The sequence below is a fragment of the Pollachius pollachius genome, assembly GCF_949987615.1.
Source record: "Pollachius pollachius genome assembly, chromosome: 11".
In the NCBI taxonomy this organism is placed as follows: domain Eukaryota; kingdom Metazoa; phylum Chordata; class Actinopteri; order Gadiformes; family Gadidae; genus Pollachius; species Pollachius pollachius.
Window position 1 is genome coordinate 14,861,348 of NC_136944.1, and position 14,443 is coordinate 14,875,790.

The window sequence follows — 14,443 nt, forward strand, 5'->3', positions numbered from 1 at the left end:
GAAGGGCGAATGCATAGGCCATGGAGAATCTGATTGGTTAAAACAGCTCTGACACGTGTTTGCATCAACCAGTCCATGATGCTGGGCAAAAAAAGAAAAACAGGTTACGCCATTTAATAATATTGAACTCAGAGGTAGTTGCGCTATATTTTGTACAAAATGTCAGATAGTACGTGGCGTGTACTCTTGTAATATAATGATGATATGTCTACGTATGACTTAACCAACGAGCCTATGGTTATGCATACAGTGAATTCAATGCGTTGGCTAGTCTCATGAGCTCTCAAACGTCTGCATCTTTGCTAACTTTAGCCGATCTTTTCAGCTAGGTTAGCTCAGCTGTTCCGAGTTGCTGTGCTGCCGCCGAGCGGGTATCTGCTTTGTACAATACAAGATTGTTTTAGGATCATTGGACTAATATACGTGACAAAGATGGCTAACATTGGGGCAGTGGTAGACGCAACCAACGACGATGTTGTCGACAAACAGGGTTCAGGGGTTAACCTGCGTTCTCGACCGCACTCCATTGAAAGGGATAGCCAGGTGCGGGCTGTCAAAGTCTATCTTCAGAGGGCATTGGGAACCTATGAGCCTGTTTTGACCTACCTACAGTCGGTCTTAATCTGGGAAAGACCTTTCCAGTGTGTGCTTGTATACACGGTGGTCAACGTGGTGTTCTGGTAAGTTGTATCAACAGCACATGAACTTGAACGTCGTTTGATGTTAAAGCTGTTTCTTTGATTCAGATGCTTATTAAAATTGAAACTCAAAACTTCTTGTGTTTTGAGTTTCGATTCCAAGCGGCAAAAAACTGCCACAGATTCGTTACCGAAACAGTTGACACATCTCAACCATGACAAGGCAGATGGTTCAGTTGGTATTGCTATTTATAGATGAAAAAGAGACTGATGTACCTATTTGTAAACATCAAAGGTGCAACCTAGCTAATGTATAATAATCAGTCCTGTCGCAGTGCTACATTTGGCAATTTTGCTGTTGACATGGGTGTCGTCTCATGATTGTTGTCTGGTGTGAATCATTTTTCAATTAGGTTCCACATGAAGTAGGCATCAAACATCCAAAACATGTGCCCTTGTAACAATAAGGATATAAATACTAGTTTTATTTATTTATCTAGCACATTTAAAAATGGTGTTTACAAAGTGCATGTACAGCCAGAATATTCTGAATATCAGATGGTGAAATATGTTCATCAAGGAGAGCCAACAATATAAATTGTATTCTTGTGTTACACAAATCAGTGGCCACTGCCCCCATTAGACAGATATTTCACTAGTTAGAGTTAAAGACATTCAGAGTAACCCAGACTAATATGGAGTGACAGATAATGGAGAGGAAAGAGAATTGTACAATTCAAATCCTAGCTGGAATTCAAGGGTTTGTGACCGTGGTAACATAATGAAACTGCCTTCATTGTGTATGCTTGGATTGTATTATGCTACCCCAAAATTTCTACCGCACAGCCCCAAATATGCACTCCCTTGCCAAGGGCTAATTGGTCTGCTTATGCCAATAAATTATTTAACCAGGTAGCCTAATCTTATTAACACAACAATTGAAAGGAAAGGACCATGCCAGGTTGTTTGTTGCACTGGATAACCTGTGAAGCCATGTGATCTTAAGTAGAGCAACTCTTAGTTAGTGCAGTTGTTCTAATATTGCATTCCAACATGAATAATACTAGGATACAGCTTTATAAAGATATGTATCTGTAATCGTGTAAAGCAAAAGCATATGTACTAGATTTGTACACAATCTGCCGAATTGCTTACAGGTCAATGACCTGCTTGAGATGATTCAGGATTCCATCATGTGACTAAGTGGCTCATTTTAAACCGGAGGCTATACACATGAATCCTCGTGAAATTCCATTCTCTAGATAAACTTTTTTGTGACTTCTTGAACCAATGGAAACATGTACGTTCTCCATCAGGTCATTGGCATGTTAAACATGTTTCAATCTACCCCCTCTAAATCTAAATCCACTTATTCTGCATGTGATAACCCCTTCATATATATCCTGTCACCGGCTAACAGATAGCAGGTTAGCATGCTGATATCCCTTTTGCACAATGAAATGAAATGTATTTCCCACATTTTATTTCAAACTAAGCTTATTGTACTTGTAAGATACACTCTAACAAACACTTCATGTAGTCTCTGACAACTGGCCCCAGAGGTACTTGGAGTACTCCACATTAACGTTAGGTTTGCTCTTCAACCCTCAGGTTCTTTGCCCTGACCTCCTTGCGTCTGCTTTTCCTGCTGGCTTCTGGCACGGCAGTGTTTGTCTGCCTGGATACCTGGAAGAACAAAATATGGCCGTTGATCAAAGGTGCAAAAATTGCTTCCCTTTGTGTTCTCAAGCTTCTGTGCTTTAAATATAACATGGGAGAAACATGGATTTGCTATTTGTGACTTGTTATAATTCGTTCACTAATTGCTGCAATGCATGTTATATAAGGTGTCAGTCAGCTCAGAGATGTTTAACTTGCCACCAATTCAATAATTACTCTCAATACTTACCATATTCAGGTTGCAAGCTTAACTCAAATAAAACGTGCCATCTCAAAAAGCATTTTATCTCTCAAGAAAAAGAAACCTAGCTTGAGGGATTTTAGGCATGTTCATTTTTTAGCTTTAATGTATTTGTGGTTCTTGTTACTTCCGCAGTGAGAAAAATGGATGAGATGGAAAATGAAAGGTATGTCGCTATTCCTGCATTGGTGTTTTCAATATTACCCCCACATAGTATTCATAATAATTGATGAACCATTATTGCTAACATTAATCGCAAAATTGATTAGAAAAAGTCCTTTGTAGTGCTTTTTCATGTGAATGTGGACAGTAAACAGTTATCTTCTTCATTTATCAGTATGTCCAACATTCAATGAGCCTGTATATTTGTATGTCGGATGCAATTCCAAGGGGCCATCTGAGCCTAAATGAAAATGAAAAGTGGGTCATGTTGGCATTACTGCCCGTCTCTTAAAGCTGGGGCCTGGTGCAGCCTGGGCTTCTGAGTGTGCCTGAACTGTGCCACCACATCGCAGAGGCCTGGGTCAGTGGAGCAGCCTGCACAGCCAGCATGGCCCAGTACAAACTTCTCAATCCTGGCAAGGTATAAACCTCTCTGATGCTTCACTCTCCATCACGTTGTATCTGTAACCAACCTTTCGACATAACAAATGATACACTAGGAAGCTAACGTATGCATTTTTCTTTTGTGCTTTAACTCATCAGTTTTGCCTGCTGACCTGCACAGTGCTGGGCCTAATGGCAATGGTGGGTCGCTACATTCCTGGACTGGTTCTGGCCTACTCTGCTGGTGGGTGCAGTAGTTAAGAGAGAGACAGAGTGCTCACAGAGACATGGAAACTCTGGTGGCGGCTGCCCATGTTTAAAAATGTATGGGGGTTGAAACCAGAGCCTCGGGAGGGCGCTTTCTTCCATGCTGGGGGGGGCTGCTCCTCTGAGAGGTGATTAAAGTTGGGATAAATTATACACGTGGGCAAGGGTGGGAGCTTGCTTGCTGATGGCTGAAGGAGCGCTAATCTTGTGACCGCCGGTGTTGACCATAGACGATACATGGACAGAACCCTGCCAAGGCCCTCTGCTGTGACACCTCTTACGATCCCAGGCAGCTGGTGCAGCTTAACTGTTTCACGTCCCAGCCTTTCTATCAGGATATGGTACCAAGATGTGTTGGGTCGGATCCGTACAATTGATCGATCAGTCAAGCCATTATTTACGTAGTGCTTAACATGCAACACAGCAATATAGTGTTTACCAAGGTTTACAACACAAGGTCAATAAATGCAATGATTTGGGACACCTATACAAGCTGTTAGTATCAATTGGCTAATGTCAATTAAAAACAACAACATCTGTACAGTGGAGGATAGCTTTTTTCCACTAATTGGATGCAATGTGTTTCTGTGCGGTCTCCTCCCTCTAGTGATGGGTGTTCTCCTCGCTCCCCTGGCCGCCTATCACAGGCTTCTGCAGCATGTGAGCGTGAGGCTGGAGCCAGTCCTGCAGCGGCTGGACTTCAGCGTCCGTGGATACATGATGTCAAAGCCTATTGATAATCAGTGTAAGCACTAGTCCTCATGTACTTACTGATGTCAATGTGTATGCTAGGTGTTAACCCATCTGGTCAGAGTCACAACTAAATGTTTATCACCTATATGGTGCAACAAGGTTTTTCTAGGATCTCGACTTTTGTCGTGCTTTGACAGTATTGTGTGTGTGTTTGTGTGTGTGTGTGTGTGTGTGTGTGTGTGTGTGTGTGTGTGGGGGGGGGGGAGGCAGTCCTGAGAAGGTCTATCCGCGGTGCAGCCTCAGGAGATGCCAGTGACAGCGAGGAAGAGTTGGCTGCTTTCTGTCCATCAGTATGTTGTCTGAATATACATTTTCCAAAAAGTATTAACAATTGCTAGATCGACGAAACACACTCTTTCTTAACACATCAATAGGACACTATACTAATGATGATGTCAAGGTCCATTTATATTTTTCAAAAGCATTGGGTCTTGCAAGTTTAATAAGGATTCCAAGTCTTTCTAAACTGATCTAAATCTGCATCCCGTATGTACATTTCACCAGAGATTCTTAATGTAATATCCATTAATATTATCTCTTATTAACCCAAGAGAAAATATCTTCAAATGCAAAGCTAAAATGTAAATGCAATCAGTGTACTGTAGAACTGAGTTGACCTGTTTTTTTTTGTTTGTTTCTATCATCTGTATGTAGTTTGATGATGCTGTTGTGGCCAGGGAGCTTGCGCTGACGGACTCTGAACACTCTGACGCTGAGGTGTCCTACACAGACAATGGAACCTTCAATCTATCTCGTGGCCAGACTCCCCTCACAGAGGGCTCTGAAGGCAAGCACTTAATCCCAGCACAAGCGTCTGATCAATGTATTGTCATTGTGTTTGAGGAGCGACTCCTCCTGTCGTCTCTTATGCCTTCCCCTCGTTTGTCTCTGTCCCGGCTCAGATTTCGACCGACACAGCGACGCGGAGGAATCGTTTGCTCAGGACCTCCAGGACTTCCCCACGTTCAACCCGGACGCCACCCTGATGGACGACGACGACGACACAAGCATCGGCCTGCCCAGCTTGGGCCTCTCCGAGCTGGCCAGCCACCGGGCCTCCCTGCCGGATATTGACTCGGACCAGGAGGACCTGGAGCTCTCTGCCGCCAACCTCAGGGACGAACTTGCCGGAGCGTTCGCCAGCAATATGATCCAGGCGGCGCTGGCTGGAGCCCTGCAGCCCCGGTCCCATGCTGGTCAGCGAGCCCGGGAAGGGCCACCCCGGGCCAGGGCCCAGCGGAGCTACCGCAAGCAGTCAAGCTCGGAGCTGGACACGGACTGGGACGGGGAAGACTTTGAGATGCTGGATCAGTCCGAACTGAACCAGATGGATCCGGTGTCCGGAACAGGAAGTAGGCGGGGAGATCCCGGCCAGGGTTCCAACTTCTTGTCCAATCTGCTGGGAAAACCACAGTAGTGTGTGTGTGTGTGTGGGTGTTGGGGGGGGGGGGGGGGGGGTCTCTGTGTGCGAAAGAGGTGACTTTATTTTCCAGCAGCCATGCTCCTGAGTGGCTTCATTTGATCACTGTGAAGTACAATTTTTTTATCTGTTTTCAACCTCTTTCTCATATTTTGGTATTTAAGTGTTTACTTCACTCCTCCTGTGAGTACATTTTTGTTGTAGGCTGAGCAATAGGTTAATCCAACAAAGAAGTAAAGGAAATCTTAACCTCATTACATCAAAAACCAGCATTATTGAGACTATGTCCACTATGGTCATTTCAACATGCAAATGATGAGGCTGAATAGAAAATAAGCTGACCGTCAGGAGATCTAAATTCACAGGGCTGCATAACATGGGACCAAACATGACATTCCTTTTGGTTTGTGCCGACAAGCACCTTTTAAGTGATAGCTTGATACTGATCTACTAGCTGATATTAAATAGTCCGATATTTTGTATATTATTTTTTGGTCAATCATGTTATGTAAGCATGGCAACAGAAGTCCTTGAGAGGACAAAGCAATTGTATAGTTACAACAACCGATCAATTATATAAAAAAAACAGCAACCAAGTTTAGTTTAACTTGACGTTGGATCTAAGTAGCATCTGTGTTTCGTATAAGCTACTATTGAGATCCCCCTTTAACTTCTACTCTTAATATTTCTCATAGGAATCTCAATAGTTTTAGATATACATTTTATTTTGCTGGTAGTCAGGACAATAATTTGGCTGCACATGTTAAGTTACTGAAGATAATGCTATGTAGTAATGCTTAATAAGTCTTTATTTTATGCATCTTTCCCTCAAGGTGAAATGTACTGCTTAGATTTTCTGTGATTTCAAGATGGAGGTTTTATTTTATTTTTTAACAAATGTTTTTACAGTTTGAACCACATGATTGATCAATGTAAAGTTACATTGATGAGTGTTTTGGTTTAACTGCAATACAAACAATATCTCCTTGGATCTGTATTAAATCCAGAAAATGCTGTTATCTTTCTGACATAGAAGAATTATGTTTACATTCAACCCTGTATTAAGTCTGATAGCCTTTTGATATAAGTGTGAGTTTGTAAAGAGTGAATTCTGCTCCTTAAAGAGCACACGTGCGCAGTAAATATTTTCATGCTGGACTGTCTGACCTTATGACAGGCAAACAAGTAATTTTGTGTATTCTTTATGTCATCAAACTAACAATGGGAATGGTACCTCTTCATTCAAACTGAAACGAGCCACTGCTGTTGTCCTATTGAATATATCCACCAATCGGAATACTTGCAATCGTGTTTTTCTATGTGCTTATTTCATGAAGAAACCCAATTGCTCAATTATGTTCTTATTTTCAAAAGAATATTGATAGGAAATTCAGTACAATAGAAACTAATTATGAACACCCATTGTCACACAGAATAGGCCATTGCGGAACAAAAGATATGGCAGTTAGATTAGAGTGGAAAGTTGCACATTATTGCTCAATAAAATTGTAATGAGCAATGATCAATGTTAAAAACATGTGCTGACCTTCTTTGTAACTGGTTTTGATATTTTTTGATGTGCAACTCTTCGACAAAAAATAAAATTTGCAACTATGATTTTGTTTGTATAATTATTTAAATATAAAATAGGGTAATGATTGGTAAAAAACTGGATAAAGTTTATTATCACAATATCTTTATCACGTTCTGATCTCGGCGGAAGTTCATACGATATACCGGTACGCGTCATTTGACGCGTGTTGACGTATTTTGTTTTGACGCATACTTCGCGGGGAATTCCAACGTTTTGAGTTTAGTTGTGGTGATATAGTGATGACAAAATGAGCAAAAAAGACAACAGTAAGTCAACATGTAATACAATTCTTATTTATGTGTCATTGATATACATATTCTTGTAACACGATTGACAATTTGAGATTTAAGTTATCGCTCTAGTGTGGCTATGATTAGCCAGCTACCTGCTATCGTTAGTGCCATGAGTCATATGTCAACGTAAATTTGTCAAATTCAATAAAGTACTTTCTTTGTTACAGGCGTGGGAATCATTTTTGCATATTTGAATGAAAAGAACCGTCCTTATAGTGCAACAGATGTTTTCACCAATTTACAAAAACAGCATGGACTGGGGAAAACGGTAAGATGAATAATACGAATCTAAAACAATGACAGCAGTTGCATTCACAACGCTAATGTTTCGGCGATGTCTGATCTCCTGTTCCTAGGCAGTAGTCAAAGCCATGGAGCAATTGGCCGTGGAAGGGAAGATTAAAGAAAAAGTATACGGCAAGCAAAAAATATATTTCGCCGACCAGGTTAGTCCGCCAAAATTCAACAAGTTAAACATATATCTTACATAACGTATCCTGTATCGGGGTTTCGTGGCTACGTGCTTATTTTCTTCCCTGTACTTAAACTACGCCCGCAGAGCCAATTTACACAAGTGAATGATGCAGACCTGAAGGCCATGGATAACCAGATTTCAGAGCTCAGCACGCAAGTGCAGTCCATCAATCAGAGCTGCAGGCAGCTGGATGCAGGTGATGCCACGTACATTTTGTTTACATGCTGCATTTCACAAAAACAAAAAGTGTGCTTTTCCTTTTCATTTAATTTCATGCTTTCTAAATTGTTGTCGGAGAACATGGTTTGAGCAAACATTGATTACTATTTGTTTAGACTGCTCCAAATAACCAAGAGGATTCATTTATCTTACATGGTTTAGATTGTTATTGGGGTAATTGTAAAAAAAAAAAATCTATCTACAGAACTGAAAGTACTCCAAGGCTCATTGACAACAGAGGAACTGACATCAGAGATAAAGGAGCTGAAAGAGGAGTGTTCTGGTTACCGGGCGCGTCTGCAGAAGATCCAATCAGCAACTAATCATATCCCACCAGAAGAGAAGGAGAAGGTGGGGAGAGAGCATTACTCGCCCCTCAAACCCAAACTTGGTAGAAAACAGAAAAATAACATCTTATAGTTATAATTCACTCAATGAATTACTTCTAACTTCCAGGTTTACAAACAACGTGATGTATATGTGAAAGAGTGGAAAAAGAGAAAAAGACTGGTAATGTATATACTTATACCTAAAAGCCTTAATTAAAGGTGTATGGCTCAATTGTCCCTGAGCAAGCCTACCATGGCTAGTCGGCATCAGTTTATAAATGTCTGCAAGTTTACGAAGGACTACATAATGAATATATGCTTTATCACAATTTAAATTTTCACATTAGATTAAAGATTTCACATAAACTGCCCCCCCAAATAATATTTCTGAATCTAAACTACTCCAAGCACACAATCATTTATTGTCCTTTATTAAAAAGCTTTTAAACTTTCTTTGTATAGGCATCAGACATGATGGATGCCATTCTGGAAGGATATCCCAAGAGCAAGAAGCAGTTTCTAGTGAGTCTAAAATTGTTCAGTAGATTCATGTATCAGAATATAGAGTATAAATCTGTGAGTATATTAAACAAGAAATTCCCCATTTTATAGGAGGAAGTTGGCGTTGAGACGGATGAAGATTCTAAAGTGGTTTTACCGAGTACTTGAGATGGAAATGCTTTTCATTTATTTATCCGATATACATGAGAACAAGATCTGGACACAATTATATCCAGATGTACGAGAAGGAGATTCATTTTATATATACGTCAACAATTTCCTTTCAATGAGTTTGTAAATAAAAATAAACATAGAATACAAAATACAATGTTTGTAAACATGTACATGCACACTTGAAATAACCTCTAGATAGGATTACAATTCTTTTCAAGAGACACAGAGCAAAAAGGCAACTAATTAAAGTAAAACATTAAAATCCTTACCGATTGCAAAGTTTCAGTGTGAAAGAAGCAACCAACTGAGGTATGTACTCACTATTTAGGTAGTGTCCTTTAAAAAAAAATAAGATCCCAGTGCAGTAAAACTGATACAAACACAAAGTTTTAAAATAAACAGCAAAACATGTGTAAGCTATGGGTCTAGTCCAGATTCAGCTCCATGTGATGTATTTTACTGATCCTAGATAGTTGGTTGGCAATCCGGAAAAGGCTATGCGATACTACGGCAATAATGGATTGGGTTTAAGTCAATAAGAGGCAGACACGACTTTGGAAATTGTATCCACTGCCATACATTACTCATGCTCAAACCCCAGTGTTGCCTTTTGATCTCTGGATTTAAAATACATTCACTTGCGACCCACATCAGTGGTGGTGAAAGCATTTACACAAAGGCAGTGATAACTTTCGGAAAAGATGGCTTTTATGTTTCCCATACAATAAATTAAGTTAAATTGACTCAGGTACAATTAAACAAACTGACCGCTTCCAAATTATTTGAATTTCTTTTTTGAGAAAATGAACTAGGAATGTAGAAAAAAACCTGTATCAAAACATCTGGCAACAGTTCACCAAGTTGGCAGGTAAAGTCGAGATTCTAATCATAATAAAAAAACTTACACTAAACAGTGAAAACACAACTGTATAGATTTCAAGTTGACAATTTTTAAATACATTTTCAGTAATTTGCCTTATACAATTATAGTGTATAACAGACCTTCAAACTGGTCTTGGCTTAAAACTATACTTCAGCCTGGCTGAAGTTTAATTTGAAAACATAGACACGAATCATAATGTATTTGTAGGCAAAAGTGATCAAGTAAACAATTATTTTCAGCACAATGGATCACCCAGCACAGCGTTAACATTCATCTGAAGACATTGCTGCTGCATGGTCATCAGAAAATCAATTTCTCTGAGACATGCATGTAATAATGTTGAATTAAATTAGGCACAATCACATGGACATGAGAATAGAGGGGAGATCTTGCTTTCAACAAAAACTTGAAGCTTCGGTTTCCCTCTAAACCTATTTGATGTGTCATCCTGAACTAAGGAAAGTGTAAATAGAGTGGCAAAGTCACACGCCTTCCGGTAGAGCCCATGGGACCTGTGAGATCGAAAAATATGAATGGGTTTAAATGGAGAGAAAGTAATTATTTTCTGGTCCCAGTTTTTATATGGCCTGGATTACACATGTTGTTTGTGGATTTAAATGATAATTTCTGACTGTTTATTGTGCAATTGTTCAGTTAAACAATTGCACAATAAACGGTCAAACTCTTGACATGAAAAATTATCATTTAAATCCACAAACAACATGTGTAATCCAGGGCATATAAAGACTTGGACCAGAAAAAAATTACCTTCTCTCCATTGAAACCCATTCATATTTTTCAATCTCATAGGTCCCATGGGCTCTACCAGAAGGGGCGTGACTTTACCACTCTATACTAAGGTGTGGCTGGATGACGGCCGGCTCCCTTAGAGATAGGGCCGAATATATATTTTGAAGTTCAGTCCAGAGGTTGTAAAAAGGATCAGTACAGCGGGCTGTTGAGCTGTCGGAGAACGCCAACCACAAAATCTCTCAACGTCTGGAGGAAAGAAGTAGAGCAGACGTGGGTTAAATCAGAAGAACAAGCTCACCAGCTCCAAACAAGCTTGGTTTTGTTGCTGCCTGACTATGGTACTTGCCTGTGGCTTGCAGTGCTCCTCAATCCAACCAAAGACGCAGGCCGACAGCTCTTGAAAGCTGTTCACTGAGACGGAGCTGCTGAATGTCTGGAACAGCGAGTCCATGATGCTCTGGAAGATCCTGAACTTCACTTGGTCGGACACCTGCTCATCCCCCTGTTGGGGGTTGTTCTGGTGGGCCTCCACTATCTGCTCGTAGTTCCTGCAACAAATCAAGGGGCCCGCGGGGTACCTTAGAAGTGATTTATCAAAAAGCCATCGATGGAAAGAAAATAATAAATGAAATTAGACTTGAGTCCATTCCCTCAACTGCGTAACATTGTATTTGTTTTCTGGCCTCAAACTCCACGCTGCTGTTAACAAGGATACCTTTTGACCAATTGCCAAGTCCACTAAACCTGTGCATTTCTCAAGGTGAATTGCAGTTCAAGACCTCAGCTATACGGCATGTTTCTTTAACATCAAAGCATCAAGAGATCAGAGACCTGGCCACGGCTGCAGAATCAGACCATGTCCACATTATGCCAGAAAATCTGGAAACACTATTTTCCCTTCCATCCCAGCGTTTTCCTGAAAAATGCTGGCCATCCACACTGAATCTGAGCGTTTCAGGTAAGTTTGGTAATCGTAGGCGAATGCCCAGACCAACTTTGGCCAGCTGCTTATTGAATACGCATTGACACCAATGCGTAACCAATGTCCAAAATGAAAATCAATGTTTATTTATTTTTTCTGCATAGGCCCTAAGCTCTTCCATGCATACGTTAAAAACACACACACACACACACACACAGAGTTGTGGTTGTTCTATGTGCAAAGAGTGGTCTAGCCAAAAACGGTTTCTGTGAGGCCGCGCCGTCTTACGTTTTCATTATCTTCAGCGCCATCACTTCCTTCCTCAGTGTGGACACTTCTTCTTCTTGCTTCTTCTTTTCTTTATGAAGAAACTGGATGTAGTCAATGGCTAGAAACCCAACCCCAAAAACAAAATGCATGGGTCTGAATAGATGTTAACCCAGGACCTTTATTCTGTTTTGTCAAGTGTTTTAAAAAATAATAATAAAAATAAAATATATATACAGTTATCCAGTTAACCAGCTCACAATCTAACAGGCTTGTCATTCCAAACACACATAGTATTAGTAGTAGAGTCCATGTAAAGTTGTACAATGAAGGAAAATCCTACTTTTCTGTAGTATGGTAGCCTTGCTGATTTTCTGTGCCCCCACTGCAAATTCTGATTGCTGCTGGCAGGTTGGTACTATAGACTGAAGGTCATCATAGCCTTTCTGGAAGCAATTGATAGATCCATGCATGACGATGAGAGCATAAACAAATTGTCTTGATTGATCACCTTTGGGCAGATGACATCCAATATGTACACCAACCTTAATGGCATCCCTTCGTTTTTGTTCAGCCTGTGTGTGTGCTTGTCGTCGTCTGTCTTTATACGAATCCTTATACGATGCCTCATGTCTGTAGTCACTGTCTTCATCATCTACATAGCAAAACTCCAATCAATATATTGACCAATCAATCAATATTATTAAAGTTAAGTACATAAGAGTTAATGAGGAAAATTAGTAGTAAATACATTTTATTTCTGTCACTAATCAAAAACACAATATGCCTACCTGTATTTGGTACTGAAGAGGCACTTGTCGAGCCGATGCTGTTTGCTCTAGAGACCAGACTACTTGTTAACGCGGTCTCGGTAAAGAAACCTGCATCAGAATTAGATGAATGTCAGGGTGATATCCTATTAAAACACAATGTTAGAAATAATATAACCTGCAAGCACAACTTTATCCAATGCAAAATAAATTGAAAAAGCCTAAATTTACCATGGTCGAACCCGTTGTCACTGAATGCACCTTCGGTCTGTAGTGTCATCACGAGACAGTTGAAGATGTGGAATGAGAGAACATAAATAAAGAGGGTTGAGACGCTAGTCAACAATAGGCAGTCAAACTAAAACTCCCACAGAGTGCTGTTCCAATTTGCTGAAGGTCATTAAAGGGAACACGTGGAAAAATGCAACACACACACACACACACGCACACACACACACACACACACACACACACACACACACACACGGTACGTCATTTACTTAGCCTAGTAGAAGAAAAAAAAAAAACAGGCTACACAAATAAATGGAAAGTCCCATAGACCCGAGTTTTTCAAATGGAGGTTGATAAACCAATATGATCTACAAGTTGATAAACCAATATGAAATACGTTTACACAGATTGAAACCATTGAACAAAGCTAACATGAGTCCTGATTATTTAACGTCCTGTCAACAAAGTAGGATCCCAGGGTTTCACTTCCAAAGACATGGTGGAGCGGTCAGGTCCAAGTAAAAAACAACAGGTTGACAGCTAGGAGGTCGCCTTATATTTGCAAATCAAATATAGTTGTATGTCGACAATGCGTTTTTCAAAAAGGGCACTGTTGTTATAAAAAAAAACAACACATGCAATATATGTGTTGCACTACCTTAGTAAATGTGTGCTAACGTTAGCCGCGCGGCTAAGAGAGTGAGTAGCCCGTCTGCTCCTTGCTGTTAATGTAAGGTTTCAGCGTATAGCCACGCAAAGCAACCATCTTAAACACAAAGCACCGATGTGTTGAGTTTGTTTCTTACTTTCCAACTGTCTTCTGGTGAAGTGATCGGATCGGTCATCATGTGTTAATAACAATAATAACAGCAGCTGCAGGATACTACTCACAACAACTCGCTCTACAAAGAAACTCTGGCCGTGATAGCCTTGGAGAAAGTGAGCGTAAGTGCTACCTCTACTGGACACAATGGGAGGAGGACTACCTTGGGGTTGTTTTAAATCACATGAGTGTAAAATGGCCTGGATGGATGGACTGGGTGCTCAGAGAGCGTTCTCAGTTAAACAGTTGTGTTTCGTTTATTTGTACAACACGGCTATTTGATTGCACTTCGAACAGTCACCAAACATTTATGTGCATTCCTATTTCAAACGCAAAGTGGGGCTGTCGGACAATCTTTTGCAGCGCGTTATTTCACCTGACATGATTTTACCTGACACATTTTTTTCCTGACTGTTTAAAATTCGAAATTAATTTATGACCTGACTATGGCTGTATGGATCATCTGAGCCCCTCCATGTCCACTCGAAATTCCCATGATAATTCACATTGGATATAAAAAAAAACTTATTTGCTTCTAACCTCTAACTCCATTGTACGTTATATGTGCTATATTTAAGTTGTTAACAACACCTCCCTCCACACCCTTCTGTTGCCTCTTTACACAGGAAGTTACTCTTCTGCTTTTTTGCTACTGTGGTTTTTT

General features: G+C 40.4%; 3 protein-coding genes across 3 annotated transcripts; 2 read left to right on the plus strand and 1 right to left on the minus strand.

Moving 5' to 3' along the window:
- Positions 1-129: 129 nt before the first annotated feature.
- Positions 130-5,552, plus strand: retreg3 (reticulophagy regulator family member 3). The gene is made up of 9 exons (XM_079747141.1): positions 130-680; positions 2,250-2,356; positions 2,695-2,725; positions 3,016-3,142; positions 3,265-3,349; positions 3,980-4,117; positions 4,336-4,415; positions 4,780-4,912; positions 5,028-5,552. Exons 1-9 carry the CDS (start codon positions 433-435, stop codon positions 5,540-5,542), a joined length of 1,464 nt encoding a protein of 487 aa, XP_079603267.1. The 5' UTR covers positions 130-432; the 3' UTR covers positions 5,543-5,552.
- Positions 5,553-7,314: 1,762 nt separating this feature from the next.
- psmc3ip (PSMC3 interacting protein) lies at positions 7,315-9,208 on the plus strand. The gene is made up of 8 exons (XM_079745961.1): positions 7,315-7,405; positions 7,600-7,700; positions 7,789-7,878; positions 7,992-8,103; positions 8,332-8,477; positions 8,583-8,636; positions 8,918-8,977; positions 9,068-9,208. Exons 1-8 carry the CDS (start codon positions 7,387-7,389, stop codon positions 9,122-9,124), a joined length of 639 nt encoding a protein of 212 aa, XP_079602087.1. The 5' UTR covers positions 7,315-7,386; the 3' UTR covers positions 9,125-9,208.
- A 1,666-nt stretch (positions 9,209-10,874) lies between these two features.
- On the minus strand, positions 10,875-14,065 carry mlx (MAX dimerization protein MLX). The gene is made up of 8 exons (XM_079745960.1): positions 13,763-14,065; positions 12,957-12,993; positions 12,747-12,836; positions 12,501-12,610; positions 12,299-12,401; positions 11,977-12,076; positions 11,113-11,314; positions 10,875-11,012 (listed from the first exon to the last, which is right to left on the minus strand). The coding sequence occupies exons 1-8, from the start codon at positions 13,802-13,804 to the stop codon at positions 10,956-10,958; spliced, it is 741 nt and encodes a 246-aa protein (XP_079602086.1). The 5' UTR covers positions 13,805-14,065; the 3' UTR covers positions 10,875-10,955.
- Between the last annotated feature and the right edge of the window lie 378 nt (positions 14,066-14,443).